The following is an 18,566-nucleotide window of genomic DNA, read 5'->3' on the forward strand; positions in this document are numbered from 1 at the left end:
CAAACAATTGAAGAAAACAACAGCAAGTAAGAAGCATCATAGCGGAATGTTATAATCCTTTAGGCGATAGTTTACCGTCACAACACTTCCTTATCTGCTTCAATAATTCCCAGAACTGTTTTTTTTTTTTTTTTTATAAATAAAAGATATATTGGGAATGAAGACAATTTGGAGATGTGAGGTATCAATCCTCAAGAAATCAGCTATGCAATTAGTCTGATTACTCTACCATAGAGCTACATCCTCTTTTATAATTCCCACAGCTGTTGCAAGTAGAAAGTTAGGAATTTATTTATTTATTTATTTTTAGAGTTTTTTTTAAGGGCAGCAAAAAGTAATCTCTTTCAAAAGCCAAGGCAATTTGTTAACTTATATCTCAGTATGTCGCACCCACATTCATTCGCATAGAAAGTCAAAAGGACAATAAAAATTAACAATTTACGGTTTTCAACATACACAGGAGAAAGAAGCAAAGAAAGTCTGACCCAACTATCACAAATATCATGTACTTTGAACTTGTAGTTTTTAAATGTGTTACTCCAACAAAATCAACCTTTTGAATTCAGGTTCTAAAAAGATGACTTTGCCACAGGACGGAAAGAACTGAAATATTTGCTCATCAAGTTTTCCACTTTTCTCAACATTTACTTACTATTTTTATCTTCTGTTTCGCAAGGAACCATTAATGACTACAAAATCAAGAATCAGAAATCTTAAGCAGCAGGAAAGAAGATCAAAAAGAAGAAGAAGATAAACATTTTTTTTTGATAAGTAAAAGAAGAAGATAAACATAGACACATGCAGCCACCTCTTCTTTTGTCTTGCTTTCATGAAATTGAAATCACAAGCTCAATTACATCTAGTAAAACTAATTGAAGTTCAGCCGAATCCTTCGTTTTCATGTAACCCAAACAGCATATATATTAAAAAGGAAAAACAAAAATTATTCCTCTCTTCCCCTCAATTCGCACATCAATAAGATCAACACATTGATATGATCTCTGATAAAAACTAGTTGAACCAAAATATATTACCTAGGAAACCCATGAGGATTCATAATCAAATCAGGGCAAATGCCACGTTCTGAAAATGGAAAGTCTTCCTGCTGGATAATGGTGCCACAAACACCTTTCTGCCCATGTCTGCTACTAAATTTGTCACCAACCTGAAGGGACAATATACACAAGAAAGAAAGTCAACCTAAAATATAAGATGGCCAAAGCATCCATAATAAGTCTAGATTAGAGACCTTTACCTCTGGCCTACGTGTCTGCCGAATTGAGAATTTGATACTTAAATTATTATTCCTATCGTTAAAAAGAGCCACTCGATCAACAACGCAAGACTCCCCTTCAATACCCTTATATGTTTGATAACTGGGCCTATACGCTCTGGATTTAAAAACAAGGGTTAGCAATCTTGATGTTAACAGAGACGTATAAAGAGTTTTCTTCAGAAAGAGAACAACTAACCTATCTGCTAATTCTGCATGAGATACCATCGCCCCCCTTGTATCGATTGGGGACTGTTTATTTATATATATGTCATCTTTCCTAATAATTTCCCCTGGGGCAGCAATCCCATCATCATCCAGTATCTACATATGTGAGAGCATATAAAAAAATAATTAAAAAAAAAAAGATGAAAATACAGGAAATATTTTTACAAAGTATATTCTAACAAAATAATAAAAAATATGAGGAATATGACCCTAAGGAGATACGATCGGCCCCCTTACTTGGTTATGCATCTAGCTTATTTTAGTCTTATTTAGGCTTAGTTTGAGTTGCCACTTATTATTAGGAATCTTTTCCTTTCCAAACTAAGAGCTTTTAGCTTTTCCATATTACGTTAGAACTATACTACAATCAAGAAGTCTTGTGGTCTAGCAACACTTGGAACAACTTGATTGACAAAAGCTTCATCAATTCTTCTTTCTTTTTTAAATGATGATACTTCATTACTATTCTTCTAAGTGAGATTGCATTCTTCTTTTATTTTTTTATACACCACGACCAGACCTTGCTCACCCACCATCATACCTGTTTTTTAATTATTATTATAAGTAATTCAATTTTATTAGACAGTGCAAAGAGACGCAACTCAAGTACACAGAAAGCATACATAAGAGATACCCAACTAGGGAGAAGAAGAAAACACAAATCCAAAAACACTAGGAAACATTGACAAGCCCATCATCAGTTAGCATTGCGAATCTCCAAATCATACGTTTACAATTCTTGGTACTGTTTTCAGTTACTGCTGCCAGCAGCTTGATGGCAGCTTTATTTATTTCTTTTTCTTGTGTTATTTCAACTTGAAACCCTCAAAACTCCTTCAACTAGCCTTCCTAACCATATAGCTTTAATATCTTGATACTTTAGCCCATCTATTTTGATGAAATAGAACCTAATTCCAAAATTGAAGGGCCAATATCCTACATCAAAAAAACTTAGAATCAGATTCTAGTGCCAGAAGGCCTGAATCACATTCTGATTTTATGCAACAGCTAGAGAAAAATAGAAATATTAAATCTATATCACAAGACACGTCACATAACTGTTCAAAAAGTGATTTAGCTAGACGTTACGAGGATAATTAGAATAACAGCACCATCCAGGACATACTTCACTTGTTATAGGTAATTATCTAGACTTTTTTTAAAAAATAAATTGAAATATCATTAAACATGCAAAGCACCACCTAGGTACACATGAAGTATACAAGAGAAACACCTATCTATGATTATCTAATAGATAATGACTAGTTTATATCTTCAGCCTAAAACCCAGCCAATTCATATAGTTTCTTTCCATATTTATTTAAATTCCTTATAAGAAACATGGGAATAGATATACTTCCACAATAGGAAACAGTACTGTCTACTGATGCCAAGTTTAGAGCACAATTTCAATTTTTTTTTTTTCAATTTGGAAAACAATTCAGATTCAAACTATGCAAATCACACTGTAGTAGCCAAAAAAAGGTATACATTTTTTTTTTTGATAAGTAATATCAATGTATTAAAAAGCGCAAGGGGCGCAACCTATGTACACAGAAAGTATACAAAAGAGCCCACAAATACAAGCTTTAAACTGAAAATGATGCACAGAAATCTAGAAATTTCGCAAGTGTTGAAGCTTGTGAAGAATACCACAATACTCTCCATTTCAAAAAAAAAAAAACAAATGTATACATGTATCAATATCAATATGTATACATGTATCAATATGTATCAATTGGGCCTAATGTATACATGAATTTACCTGTATCAATACATGTATCAATATGTATTTACATGTATTTACCTGTATCAATACATGTATCAAAAAAAAGGTATACATGTATCAATATGTATTTACCTGCATCTTTCCTGCATTATCTCCCTCTCTATTGGGCCTAATAATCCTGTCCTCTGTGTTATTTTCATACCTCTGTGTCAAGGCAGTTAACCTGTTTGTCAAAAGAGAAACCAAGCATTTTGACATTGTAATGTGCAATAACAAGAAGAAATGAAACCATTAAAAGGGAGAATTACATGCCTTTTCATAACAATACAACGTCCAAATCCACGATCTAAAGATGATTTGTTCATGACAATTGCATCCTCTATATCATAGCCACTATAGCTCATCACAGCGACAGTGGCATTCTGCCCTGCTCCAAGCTTATCATATCCAACCTGAAAGAAAGGTAATTAGTTCACAGCCCATAATTGCCTGCAATACTCCAAAATAATGCATACCAACCAGCTCAATTGTTTTTGTTGTCAACAAAGGTCGTTGAGGATACACCAGTAGGTAAAGAAGTGTGTCCATCCGACAGAACTACAAATCAAGATATTAGGGCTATGTTAGCTTTACACAAACAGATTCATTGCAATTAAAATTGAAATTTGTGAGCAATTATGCATGATCTAACTACACAAGGAAAAAAGGCCAAAGCCAAAAACAAAGACTAGAGTTTTCAGGCAGGGGCAAGGGCATTTTGATTTATCAACAAGGACAACACAAAGAAACCAACGTATCCGCTTTTGCCTAACAAATCATCTTGGATAAAATGTTTTACAAATTTACAACTTGAACCCACAAAAGACCATAGGAAGGAATCAGTCATTAAAAGGGAAAATGAATAGAGAAGATCCATCACACAATATCAACTGCAACCAGAACATAACCAATGGAACATGCAAAATAGAAAAAGGAAGTATCTGATAATCAATACCTGTGACCGCCGTCAAAACTTTCATCTTTTAATTTTGGCTTCAAGCGAACATTTTTTGGTAGTTTTGAGGTCAAAATGGTTATTCACCAAAGCTATACACAGAAGTTTTACAATTGTTTTTTGATTAAAAAAAAAAAAAAAACATTTCATGGATAAGCACAGAAGGCTGCAACCATAGTCCATAGAATTATACTTTTTAGATAAAAAGAAAAGAAAATTGATTCCACTAAATTAATATATATACTTTTTTCAAAACCATTTTGCAGTTTTCATACATGAAATTAGATTTTTCTCTTCACTTTTTACTTTTCCGCTCTCTCTCTCTCTCTCTCTCTCTAGCAGTGGCATGTGGAGGCGCATCACACTATTTCTCTCTATCGTCTTGCCATTCCTAATCTTGGTTGGTTTTGGGAGGTCCCATGAATGCTTGGAAGAAGTCATCATCGCAGTCTGTGGTGGGTTTCAGTAGTTTCTTGTCTCTGTTTGTTTAGTTGTTGGAGCAGTTTCGATTTGTGCTATGTTTTGCTGGTGGGGTAGCTGTAGTTTGAGGTGATATGAATTTTGCGAGTTAGCTTCATGTTGAGGCAAAAACTTTTGAATTTTCAGTGGTAGATGGGGCTTCTGTTCTTCGGTTGGAGGAAAGGAGAAGAGGCTTGCCCCATGTGGTGTTTATGGGGAAGCTGTGTTTTGAGTGGATGAGATTCAAGGTGGAGGCGTTGGTGCACAATACAGAGGTGAAAAAGTTCATCCACTCCTTTAGAGAAGGCTCCAAGGCGTTCATCGAGCAAAGAGGTTCCAACGAGTCAGGAAGGTTCTTGGGGGTTGCGATGGGTGGTTGTACAAGTGTCTATGGACCCGGTGGTTCAGCGCCCTTCATCTTCTTGCTTGGACTCGGCAATCGGGTCTCCTTCTGGCAATGGGTTCTGCGTTGGGTCAGCTACAGCAAGGTTGAAGGTGCCGAGGTCGTAGCTACCAGATGACATCGGAGGTCACTTTTTGTTCCAGCCAAGGCTAGTGTTCTAGCTGGTAGTAGCCCAGATTTCGACAGCAGCAAGTCTCACTCACATCACACCAATGATGACATCAAAATCTGCTCAGCACCCTTCATCCTTCATCCTCTTGCTACCCCGGCTAGGGCATTACACTCAGACATTGCTAGTGGCCATTTTCAACTCACCGAGGCTGTTGTTTGTCCTTGATCAATTTGGGGAACTTTCCTCATTCTTGCCGTAGGCTTGGTTTTCTAGAACCCGCCAATGCATCTTTCCCAAGCTTTCTCAGTTTCCTCACTGGTGTTGTGGTTGAAATTGTCATTTCCTCTCCCAGCGCGAGCCCCGAGCAGTGTTCAGAGTTGATTTTGTCTCAGCGGGGGGAGGGGGGTTGAATAGTGAGAGGGAGAGATAGGGAAAGGCCATGCCTTGTGTCTCTTGGATGGGTTGGATGGGGACGGTGAGGTTGGAGAGGTGAGCGAAGGCTTTTACTCCGAGATTGTACAATGTGTGAAGGAGATCGCTCCCTATTGTGAGGATATCACGTGTGCGTCATGAGAAACAGTCCTTAGCTCTCTTAACAGTTCTTAAAGAAGAACACCATCATGAGGTTTTGGCAACTCCTAAACGTGGTACGAAAAGTAGTAGGGAGCTAAACAAATTTGGAATGCTCCTTAAACTTTGATGTTCGAGGTGATTGCTCTAGCCGTGGTAAAGATAGGAGGGTACTTACAAAAAAAAAAATATTTTCACCTTTCGGTTTATATGCACGATTTAAACTCAGTTATAATAATGAACATTTTTTTATGAAATACATCTCACAATATTCTATGTAAAAGAACAAAAAAATCACAGAACATTGACGGTTCTTGATTGATAGGTTGGTGGAACAATTCATGAATCTACCTGCTCATCTATATTTATATATATGTACATGTATTTGCAGGCATTGTATACATATTTGCATTGAGACCAATTTATTTTGTGATTGAAATCGATCTAACATGACTGAAAAAGTATCATAGCAGTATCCGACAGAACAACAAAGCTATCAGTAATTTCTTTATGAACAGAAAAATCCTTATTTTGTAAAAATTCAAAACCAACAACATGCTAAAAGGCAAAACCAGGAACACTAAAACTCCTGCCAAAAAAACTGAAAAATTGACAGTATTGAATAAATCACTTGCCTGGTTATATGCAATATTTCCCATGGCTTGCTTCCCCATTGCACACTATCAAGATAAAGCAAGTTATTTGAGAACACAAGTGTGAAAGTTTTAGTTCATTGAGATGCAGAATTTAAGATATCAATCATAGAAATTATGTATAGATTAACAAAAGAAATAAAAATTAAAAATTAAAAAAAAAAAAAGGGAAAGAGAAAACACCTGATAAGTATTTCTAGGTGACTGATTATGATGAGGATATGGAATGAGCCCAGCGATAACACCTAAGATGGTCAAAGGCTCGATTTCAATATGTGTTGTTTCTGGTGTAGCCTCTCCCTCGTATAAAGCAATCTATGAAGCAGATAGTAAACAATAAGAGGTATTGTCTATCAAGAATAGCAACATAGCCGCAAAAGAATTTGTTCAGAGTAACAAACCAATGCATTGTTTTGCTCATTAACATCAAGATACTCAATCAATCCATCTCTTAAAAAATCATCAAAGGTGCGCACTCCATCCTTCACAGAACAAAAAATTAAATCAGTTTCAAAATAACCATTTTTTTTTAGGACAAGAGGCAGAAATGAGGCTTACCACTAACTCCTTCATATGATGTTCTTTGATCCTTGATATGCCTTTGTCAGCAATAACAAGTGGACGACAAACTCGACCTCCATCAGAAGCAATATAAACACAACGCTGAAAAACATTTTTTCCGAAAAAGTGAGCTGTATACTTACGGTTATATATACTGGAAAACATTGCATGTTTTAGAGGGAAATAATAAAATACATAGATCACTCCATTCACAATTAACAATTTGACCTAACCGATTATTAAAACCCATTCAAGACACAGATCAAAGTGAAAACAGCAAAATGAAGCAAGATTATGAAAGAACCAAAACATTCCTTCATTAGAGAGTCATATTCACTGTTTACACAATAAATTCAGAAAAAAAGCTTCCAAAAATGACATAGTTTTGGAGAGGTAAGAGGAAGATAATCATTGTATTACCCTGTATAAAGATTCTATTAATATTCCATTCCAATAATTTCAGATATTCTAAATATCAGCAGCCATTTGTGACTTAAATACCAAAGGGTGCCGTTCAGGGCCAGATTCACTACCCTTCTTTGTTCGGACTAGGCCTTTTTTTTTTTTTTCAAAGATAAAGAAGGGATGGGTACAAGGATTAAAACACCAAAAAATGGGTAGGCTCCCAAACACCGCACCCAAAATGAAAATTACAGTGCAGGAAATACACACAAATAGTAGGCAATGGGTCATAAATGACCTAGGCCTCTCTGAAAGGGCTGCAAAAAGCGGTTAAAGAAGCAAATCCCAAAGAAACCGGAAGGTACCCCATGAGCAAGCATCGAACAAGACATCCAAAAGGATGCCAATGAAAGGAAGGCACTAACAGTTTCCGAGATGGATCTGTCGGAGAAGCAAACCGGTCTCCGATAACAAGAATCCTCACAAACAAGCCCAGAGAAAACAACACAAAGCATAAATACAAAGAAAATAGTAGAAATAAAAATCCAAACCCAAAAATCAGCAACATCAACGAAGGTGTTGGCAAAGTCACACGGACGCATGAAATCCACACGCCGGCGCATGGCTGCCAGAAGGAGGCACGGAAGGCGGCGACGGAGAACAAGAAGGCCTATGAAGATGGTGGTGAGGCGCGTTGGTGGGTAGATCTGACAAAGGAAGACAGATCTAACTTCAAAGGAGCCAAAAACAAAACCCAAAAAAGATCCGGATGGAGGAGGTGATTTGGCGGTACAGAGGAGGCGGCACGGCGGCAGTGAAGGGGTAGATGTGATTTTCGGAGGATAAGGAATAAATCGCACACAAGGCGACGGATATGTCCTCATGAGAGGCAAAAGGGATTAGAGAAAACTCTAAACTAAGAAAACCCGAAGGTAAAAACTTCATGAGGAAGGAAAAAGGAGGAGAGGAGATTCTTCCCTCCTCCTAGACGAGACAGCAACTAGGTTTTCTTTCTAAATGAGAGGGGCTGGGAGAGAGCATTCACGAGTTATGATTGTAGAGTACTAGGAGGGGGAACAACTATATTGAGAGAACTAAGAAGTATTTGTGAAATGTAGATTTTTTGAAACAGATAATCAGTTTCAGTTGTTTTGTTTTTACTTGATACTTTTCTTCTTGGGCAACAAAGTTTGTGGAGCAAGTGGTTATGAATTTGAGCTAGTTAGGCAAACTTCTCAAAACTAGTTGACCAAACTGATTTTCAGATGTCCCTCCCACCACAAACACATTTTTCAAAACAAACAACAAAATTCTTCTCAAAACATTTAAAAAAAAAAAAAAAAACTGAAAGAAATAAAGCACAACATATTTTTTTTTTATAAAAATAACTTAATATCGTTAAAAAAAGATGGTGCTGCTGCTGCTGCCCGGTTGGCAGCCACTATGTCTAGCGGCAACGCAACCTTGTGGCAGCACTACTTATATCTTTTTATCATTTTTTTATCTTTGTTCTTTTAGTTTATAAAAATATTTTTCAATTTTTAACTTTTACACAACACTCTTCCAAAATTTTGCCAAACCAATTTTCAAATTTTCAAATTTTCTCAAATGTAGCCCTCACCAAATCATTTCTCAACTTTTACCTTTTTCAAAACCCAAAACATTTCTCAAAATTTTACCATACAGGCCCAAAGCTTTTTACTCCCCCTCAAACACAGGAATAAATGCTTCTGTGATAAAAATAAAAATATAAAAGACATCACATTATACCACATCATCAAAAAAGGATAAATCACACAACTCGGAAGAAGAATATAATGGCAGTTTCTGAAGAATTTACCTGCTTCTCATTCACAAACACACTTACAAACTCCCCAATTTTTCCAGCTCTCCGTAACTTTCTCATAGCAGAAGCAAATCTCTGAAAAAGAAATAAAATATTAGAAGAAAGAACAAAAAGGTACTTATAAAGCTTCATCTCAAGGGAATATTGCTATACCTGTGGCCTCCGATGCTTGCCAAGGATCAGCCCATTAAATATAACCAGAAAGGAATTTTGGGTGTGAAGCTCTTCTCCAGATAGTAGTTCCAAGTCTTCAACGCCCAAACAGTAGCACTATCACAAGCAGTAATTAAGAATAAAATGGATATGCAACATAGACATAAGGAGAAGTGTTTTTGAATATCTTCATATCATATATTTATATATATAATACATCAATGAAGCAGTGTGTGTGTGTGTGTGTGTGTATCATATATTACATATCATATGTTAATATGCTAGAGATCATCACAGAAGCATCACAAATATTCAGGTAATACAGAAAATATGACTGAAACACGACAAAAACAACTAATAACAGCAAAAGTCTCCTGAAAACACGGGTTCACATTCCCCTATCTTAAGCCTATTAGAGTTTTAGTAACTGAAACATACCAGAGAAATTAATGGGCCCTCCTCTTCATCAGTTGTAACATGAGTCATCAGGGCCAAGTTTTTTACCAGACCACAAGCTTCACCTTCCGGAGTATCACATGGGCAAAGCATTCCCCACTGTATCAAGAAAGACAGCACAACACAATATAAATGATTAAATAAACCAGTAAAAGAAATCTAAACAACTTAAGATGCAAAAGTGCACGCTAGCACACAACAATGATAGTCATGAAAGCTTTTAAAGGCAGTGCAGACACTTCAAGCTTACCTGGCTAGGTTGCAAAGCTCGAGGTCCACTTACTTTCCTCGACTTCTCAAATTGTGGTGATATTCTTGTCATGTGCCCCAAAGTCCCTATAAAGGATAACCTAGATAGAGGCTGTCGATAGAAAATTTTCTATGAGTTTATACAATTCGAATATATTTTTAAATACCCTTTGAAAAACAAATAAAAATAAAAATTCAGTATGGATATAGCAAAACAACGTAACAAAAATTTTGGACAGCTTATGGCAGGAAAAAGTTAATAAATGAAATGTATATATATGATCATTGTAATTCTTTCCTAAGCCATATATTAAGAAACACCACAAGCTTTAAAACATATAAAATACCAATCAGAAATTGCATTCAGGAGTAATGCTTACATTATCACTCTTTCTAAATTTACTAGGATGCTCTCTTTGGTTGCCAAGGAACAACAACATAAAACCAAAGTTTCTAGTATCTTGATACATCAATTGAACCCAAACAAAGATATTTTTTTCTTTTTATTTTCAACCGAACAAAACTTGAAGTGAAAGTGAAAGAACAAAAAAAGATTAAGAAGACAGGAGAAGGGAATCTAAATCCATCAGCAACCAAATGGAGCTTGAAAAAGAAAATTAAGGAAATCTGACCCTGGCAATCGCATGGCTTGAATGATTAAAAAAATTGACAGTACTAATCTTGCTGATTTCTATTCTTGCTCTAGTCCCTAACTTTTCTACTTGAGAGGAAGAGAGAGAGAATCCAAAAACAGAGAGGAAGTAAGAGAAGCAAGAAGAAATCAAAAGAGAGGAAAGAAGGCATCAGCCCAAGATACTCCCTTTTAATTATCCACTCATTTTGACAGGTAAACATTTTAAATTAACATTGTCACACCCATTGAAAAAATAAAGTACGAATTCTGAAATCCAGACACTTATATCCACCATATCCAGGGCAAACCTGCCATATTCGCTATACATCTGAGAGTAAATATAATATTTTATTTCCTTATATTATTTAATTATTCGAAGATATTTGATACCTGTCCCAAGCATAAATGTGTCATATAGGATAAAGTACCACTGTGCGGAAGGTGGTTTTTGAAGTATTAGAGCTTGATAGGAGGATGAAGGCATAAAAGCAAAATGAATACAGATGCAGATGATATGATATAAACAACCTGTGTCATGCCTTTCCTCTCCATCCTGAACCGTTTGACATTGAAGTTACCAGTAGAAAGTGTCCTTTCTAGGCCATCAGAAATACTGCGCCCAAGTATATACTACAAAACAAATCAAAAAAAGAAGAAAGAAAAATTATACCAAGAAGAAATCAGAAACTATTGGCATAAGATGGAAGGATAAAAACTGAACAGAGATCTAAATTGCAATTAAAAAAATAAAATAATCAATATCCAGTGAAGATGCAATTAGCATTTTAACAAAACTAAGATGGGGCCAAAAGTTGAAATCAGGAACTGCTGTTAGAATATATAAATGTCACAGGAATAACATTTCAAGGTAAAGATGCAACCTGCTATGTTTTTTTTTTTTTTTTTATATAAGTAATCAAGATATCATTAAAATTATAAGGCACACAGGTACACAGGAAATATACTAAGAAAACACCTAATTAGAAGGAGAAAAAAGAACAAAGATATCATGATAACTAATTACTAAAGGAGAAACAAAAGTCAAAGTATAGAAAAATAATGATAATCTCCGCCAAAGTTCTCTTACAGTCCTCAAAACTTATGTCATTCATTTCCCCCCAAAGACACCACAAAAGACATGAAGACACCATCACCACATCTTCTCACTCCATGTGTTACCGTCAATCCACCAACACGAATATAAGTCAACTACTCATCTAGGTAGACAACCGAAATCACATGAAGAAAACATCCCATAAGGAATCGGTAACCACACAATGGAGAAGAAGATGGTCCATAGACTCCCCATTCCTTTTACATATACAACACCTATCAACAACGATGATGTGTTGTTTCCTCAGATTATCTACGGTAATGATCTTTTTAGGGCCGTCGACCTAGCCAAAAAAGCCGTCCTCAAAAGAACTTTAGTCCGCCAGACACTCTTCCAAGGGAAATGAAAGCCATCATTGCAAACCAAGACACTATAGAAGGACCTTAGGCAAGTTCCTTAACATTCTCTGATCTCGGGGAGTACTAGGAAGGACCATCAACGAAGTTTGGCTTCCAGACCAAGGTAAACTTCTCCTCGGAGAGAATTGGGTCACGGTGAGAAGGACCACTGACTTTGATCTCACCGGAAGGATCACTATACCACACTAAGTTGCCCTCCCCACATGATGGCAGCCGTTTTCAAGACTCCAAAACAGCGTTGCTTGGGTGACCCTCTGAATGACCACCGGTGGTGGGATATCCGAACCCTTCTTCACGCCCAAGCCCAATAAATTAGTTTTGGGTTTATACTCATTGCTCGTGGTCATTGAGGCTAGCCCAAAGCATGTGGGCCAAAGTAATTTCTCCACTTTAGCAATTTTGGGTTGGGCTTAAGGGGGAATTTGACCCAAGTGCCCCCTGAGACCATCAAGGCCTTATCCTTAAGGTCATGGCCCGCATGGGCCACATGAGGCTTGGACAGGACTACTTTAGCTTAGTAGCAACATAGCCCTGGCCAAAGTCCAGCCACTCTTAACATCTAGCCACATCTCTATGGGGATGCACAATTCGAGACCTTCACCAAAACTACCTTTCTCTAATCTCAGACAACCTTTAGCCACTGAAAACGTGGGAATACCTCAAGACCCAAACGCTCCAAGCTGGCTAGTCAATGTCTATCCCACCTGGGCAAACATTTTGGAGTTCCCAGTGACCTCTTCCCAATGCATGCATGCGCCACAACTAGAAAAGAGAGAGAGGGAAGCGAGAGCTCTTCACAAAAAAATTAGGATGAAGAATGGTTGAAAGCAATATGCTAAGCCTCTAAAAGTGACATGTGTCCTTTAAACTATTAAAAAAGCATGTAAGAATTATATGCTATTAAAAAAGCATATGTTTCTCATATACAGGAACACATGTCACTTTTAGAAGCTGGTTTGTAGTAAATTTCCTACAAACCAATTTGTACAAAAATTTTGTCCATAAAATTTTAGCCTCCTAGAGGTCATATAGCCTTGCTAGCTACACTTGAATTCGAAAATCCATGTATTTCAGCACAACTTCTCAAAAAAACGAAAAACTTCAATTTCAGTAAAAAAAAATTCTGAACTTACTTGCAAAGGGTCAAATCGGCTAGACCTGCTAAGCCTTGCCAGGTTCATGTCCATCCTCTTCTTAGCTTCTTCAATCATCGACTTGAACAAATCCTAGAATAAATAAAAGACCAAGGGAATAAAAGATCAAGGAGAAAATTAATAAAAGATCGTGTGTTTGTCATATTTCCAGCTAGGAGTATGAATCTGAATAATGGTACCTCAAAGAGCAGAGAAATTAACTGACCAGACAACTCCAACCGCTTGTTTCCCACATAATCCTACAAAAGGAAAGAATAATCTGTTTAGCATCTACTCAAACACCTACAAGCTATTCATAGATAAATTGGCATTACATTCTATCCAGAAAAGGCAGTAAACCGAGGCGTGAGACGCACCAACCAGCCTACATTACCCTTGTAAGAAGGGAGGGACGATGATTATAGCATCGAAGTCAGCGGCCGGATCAAAAAGGATAGGAAAGTATCAACATTTCTTTTACAAGGCAAGATTTAAACCTAAGATCTACCTGAGCCTCACCCCCACCCTTTTATCCCGCAAACCAAAGCCTACGAACATGGGTGTCAACATGGATAAATCCAACGCTGAAGTTATTTGGCAAACTGTGAATGAAGGTTTAGGGGAATAGAGTGTATTAGGTTGGTAAAAGCTTCCACTGCATTCAATGTGAAATCTGCAGAAGCGATAAACACAATTTCAAACTGTAAAACTTCCAACCTCTCATTAAGGGTTTAGTTCCTACAAGCTTTGCACATGGCTTTCAGTAAACATGAGAATTAATCTTTTCTTTTTTGATAGGTGAATGAGCATACCTCTTTTCATCCTCTATAGATTTGTGGATCAACTGGTACATGATGATAAAATTGTTATGCCCTCCGTTTTAAGGTGTTTCTCTTATTTAAGTTCAGTGGACTTGAGTTGTGCCCCCTTTCTGTTATAAGACCCAGCCCAGCCAGGCCGGTCAACAGGTGAACAGATAACTTGGCACCATACCAGGCCAGTTCTCATTCTATAAGTTGGACAGACTGGTTGGGGTCAAAATTGAATCAAACCCATTTGACCTGTCCTGGTTTTGTAAGATCCAGCTAACCCAAATAGGTTTCAATGAACTAAATGCTTAGTTTTTAAGTAAAAAATATATTTCACATTTCAAGCCACGTATTGAAACTTTTTAATAATTAATTGAAATATCATTAAAAGCGTAAGGCGCCCTCATATATACAGCAAGTATACAAGAGAAGCCACCTAGGTAGTAAGGGCAAAAAGAACAAGAAAATCATGATAACTAATCACTAAAGGAGAAACATAAACAGCCAAATATTGAAACTAGGAGCATACTAATTTTATCAATGAGCTATTATTGTACTTGTGTTCTGAGGTTGCCTTTTCTATATCTATATAGGCTTCTTTTTTCTTTTTCAAGAATGTGCACAAATATTCCCGTGTGTATATAAATACATAAATACAAATATACACACACACACATATACATACATAAAGATTCAAGCAAAAGACACCTGTGGATTATTGAAATAGCTTGAACATATTTCAAATAATGATCTACACACTATAAAACAGAAATGGTTTCTACGCAATTGTATTTATCCTTGAACCAAAAAAAAAAAGTTACAAATATCTACATGCAACCAATCAAATATATACGTGCTAAGCTATATATTTATCGCATCTCTTATATGGATTATCTTTCAAATATACTTTTTCGATGTTTCTAATCATCCTAAAAACAATTATATTCTTTTAAAAAAATCTACTCAGACCACTGATCCACTGGTTGAACAGATAACACTGCATAGTTAGAGTTGATAATTACACTTACCACTTGAGGAAAAAAAACATATATATATAGGTTTGGAATGGAATGAATTACCTTGTCATCCAGTGTATCCTTATTCAGAATTGCATCTATCATGCGTCTTAACATTACCGCAACATATATACATTTTGCACGGAAATTATCCTGACGCACCTAAAAAGAAAACAAAAACCAAAAATTATATAAGATAAAGCAAAAGAAAGAGAGAACAAAAGGTGTAAAAAAGAAAAGAAAAGAAGAAGATGTGAACCATCAAAAGTTTCAACTTTGAGAAGTGCAGAAAAAAAAAAAAAAAAAAAACACTTACTGGAACATTAGAGAGAAATATATATCGAAGGATCGATAAACCTCTACCTTCCTATAAAAAAATAAGACTAATTGGAGTTATAATTATCAAAGTGAAAAAAAAAAAAAAATGTTGGCAGTAGAAAAGAAATCTATCATACGCACAAAAACACACCCACACACACATGCATCTATTATACGTAGCTATACAGCACCAAGACAAGTGTAGTCCACACACATCCACACATATATAAGAGAGAAGACCTTTTCTGATGAAGCACCGGAATATGTAGATTTCTTCACCTGCAACAAGAAGTTCATTTGGACGTTAAAAAATGCATGACAACCATTGATAACAATAACATTAAAAAAAAAAAAAAAAAAAAAAACCCATCAACAATAAACCCATTTTTACTATAGTAGTTTCCTAGATTTGGGGCAAGAAAGAAATACCCAGACAATTTTAAAAAAGTTCTCATCAATCTAACCCCCAGGTAACAATCAAGAATGTAATGTTAAAATATTTGTGTGTGTGTGTGTGTGTGTGTGTTGTGTTGCGTCAAATAAACATAGCCACAGGCTCATCTTGCATGAACACGTCCCTAGAACTGGAACATCAGGACACTTCAGAAAAAATCAGAGAAGCAGCAATTTTAACAAGACTGCACGGATGGCATGCTGGTAGATTGTTTCGAAACCTCATTCAAATATTTTCTAAGATTGCACTGTAGGGCCCAAAAGCATGAAATCGTCTCATTGAAAATATAACCAAAAAATTGAAAACAGTAAAAAATAGTGATCGTCAATTAGACAGCAATGAAAATTTAGAAAGATGTAGAATTAAAGGCCAATTCATTCCCCCCAGGTGAAGCTCAGCTATTAAGTAAAAATGTAACACGTGAGCATTTGACTTTGTTGTCAGTGTGTGAATTTTCCTTGCAATTTCTCTATAAAATGTGCATATCAGATTCTCAAAATTCCTCAGTAGACCTTTTTTTTTTATAAGTAATAATGATATAAAAAGCGCAGAGGGGCGCAACCCACATACACGGGAAGTATAAAAGAGAGCGCCTAAGAGGGAGAAAAAAGAAAGAGGAAATCAGAGAAACTGATCCCTATAGGAGCAAGCCAAGCGGCTGTCCAGGAATACAAAGTAAAGAAGAAGAAATGGGTCAATTCCTCTATGGTCCTAGTGGAGTTCTCAAAGCATCTAGCATTCCTTTCATTCCAAATACACCACATAAGACACAGAGGGATCATCTTCCACACTACCGCACTTCGGGACCGACCTCCCGACCACCAGCAATCGAACAAGCCCCTCACCTTGCAAGGCATGACCCAATGCAACCCAAAACGATCAAAAATAGTATGCCAAAGAATGCTCGCTGTCTCGCAATGGAGAAGAAGATGATCGACTGACTCTCCATTCTTCTTGCACATACAACACCATTCCACTATCACAAAGTTCCTCTTCCGTAGGGTATCGTGAGTCAAAATCTTGCCTAAGGCCGCGGTCCACCCAAAAAAAGCCACTCGCATAGGCGCCTTAGTACGCCAAATGCTCTTCCAAGGAAACACCTCAGTAGACCTGAAGCTCCAATAAACCTAATCGGGTGTCCGTCCAATCAAGGAAAAAACTAAGACAAAAGAATCTGGCCAAAACTTTCAGAGATTGAGTCTACATTGCCACAGACCAAGCTTTTTTCAATGTCAAATTAATACCTTAGAATTCACAATGAAAACCATGAGAAGCTTCTTTTTCCAGAAAGGAACATCAGGAATCAAACAACAGGAAAAAATGGTACCAAGAAAAGCATGTAAAATTATGACATAAGAAAAGTATCGGGTCCAAACAATGCAATAATGATCCCTAGAATAATAAAATTTATGTTTTAACATCTGCAGTCCACTTCAAGCTATTAAAATCAAGGAGTAAACTGCCACAATCTTGAAGTAAATTGCACTGAATATAAAGCAGTAACTTACCCATGATTCGATTAGCTCTATGGCTTGCTGTTTCGTGTATACACCATGCCTTGCACATTCCTAAAAGTCGTGCAACACACTCAAAAGTTGAGATTAACAGGAAAAATTAAAGGAATTAAAAAGAAGAGGTCTGTAGGCCCCACAAACAGAAATAACAAGGTCAGAAATATAAATTACAATGCCAACTCTCAATAGATACATCAGAAATTAATCAACTGTCAAAATATTTTACTGTAACTCATAGAAAAAATAGATATCTCATTTTCAATATCAGTGATACAGATTAAGAAATCTCTTGTTTACTTTACAAACTTGCAATCCTATATATATGCACAAATATACATACACACACACCCAAAAGTTTGAAGGGTGCTTGATAATATTCCATCCCATAAAAGCTAGTGGATAGTAGATCCATGAAACGATAACAACAACAATGTTAACTGCACGTATTCCTTCCCCAAAAGCATAGCGTAATCTGACCACATCACTGCAGTTTTGTAGAAAGGAGAAGATTAAGAAAAAGAGACTTCTGAGGATCTAAAACCCCTACCCAACTTGATGTCCAAAGACATCCTATCTCTACTATAGGTGCTAAAGAGGAGAAGAGGCCCCTGCCAACACCTCCCCCCCTCCCCCAAAAAAAAAAACAAAAAGGAACAAAACCTTCAGTACAATAGAAGAAATCAAAGCATATTGAGTACCTAATGCACTGCATAGCATGATAAGTGCAAGTTACGGCAGCTACATATAAAAAGATAACGGTAACAAAAGGCATTTCTCGAGGACCTAAAATCCCAATCCATCTTGAGGGCCAAATACCTCATATACTATAGGTGCCAAAGAAGAATGCAACGAGGCTAAAAACAAAGGCAGACAGGAACATAACCTCCGGTACAACGGAAGTAATAAAATCACATTGAGATCCTACTTGGATGACTTTCTGCTAATGTCCTTCCAATCATCTACCTACTTGAATACCAAACATCCCAAATCTATGAAGAAAAAAATTCAAATATCCATACAATTAGAATTGTCTAATATGTAGGATCTATTTTGTTAAATATCATGTTCACTTTGCAGATCTTCAAGAATATCTGTATGGCAATCTTACTGAACCAATTAAACTTCTT

The 18,566-nt window shown here is 36.4% G+C and overlaps 1 protein-coding gene across 2 annotated transcripts in view; it reads right to left on the reverse strand.

Moving 5' to 3' along the window:
• Window positions 1–18,566, reverse strand: part of NRPC2 (nuclear RNA polymerase C2) — a 29,906-nt gene that overhangs the window by 3,968 nt on the left and 7,372 nt on the right. For both annotated transcript variants that reach the window (XM_059600128.2, XM_059600122.2), the window contains exons 11-31: window positions 17,434–17,493; window positions 15,712–15,750; window positions 15,470–15,520; window positions 15,217–15,315; window positions 13,529–13,588; window positions 13,329–13,421; window positions 11,251–11,352; window positions 10,090–10,200; window positions 9,822–9,938; window positions 9,384–9,500; window positions 9,225–9,305; window positions 6,980–7,084; window positions 6,823–6,903; window positions 6,605–6,736; window positions 6,404–6,448; window positions 3,750–3,827; window positions 3,543–3,682; window positions 3,363–3,453; window positions 1,473–1,597; window positions 1,256–1,391; window positions 1,035–1,165 (exon numbers count right to left, since the gene is read on the reverse strand). In XM_059600128.2, coding sequence (XP_059456111.2) covers window positions 1,035–1,165; window positions 1,256–1,391; window positions 1,473–1,597; window positions 3,363–3,453; window positions 3,543–3,682; window positions 3,750–3,827; window positions 6,404–6,448; window positions 6,605–6,736; window positions 6,823–6,903; window positions 6,980–7,084; window positions 9,225–9,305; window positions 9,384–9,500; window positions 9,822–9,938; window positions 10,090–10,200; window positions 11,251–11,352; window positions 13,329–13,421; window positions 13,529–13,588; window positions 15,217–15,315; window positions 15,470–15,520; window positions 15,712–15,750; window positions 17,434–17,493 — 1,994 coding nt within the window. The remainder of the gene's footprint in view (window positions 1–1,034; window positions 1,166–1,255; window positions 1,392–1,472; window positions 1,598–3,362; window positions 3,454–3,542; window positions 3,683–3,749; window positions 3,828–6,403; window positions 6,449–6,604; window positions 6,737–6,822; window positions 6,904–6,979; window positions 7,085–9,224; window positions 9,306–9,383; window positions 9,501–9,821; window positions 9,939–10,089; window positions 10,201–11,250; window positions 11,353–13,328; window positions 13,422–13,528; window positions 13,589–15,216; window positions 15,316–15,469; window positions 15,521–15,711; window positions 15,751–17,433; window positions 17,494–18,566) is intronic.

This window comes from Corylus avellana, chromosome 2, assembly GCF_965113065.1.
Source record: "Corylus avellana chromosome 2, dhCorAvel1.hap1.2, whole genome shotgun sequence".
Classification (NCBI taxonomy): domain Eukaryota; kingdom Viridiplantae; phylum Streptophyta; class Magnoliopsida; order Fagales; family Betulaceae; genus Corylus; species Corylus avellana.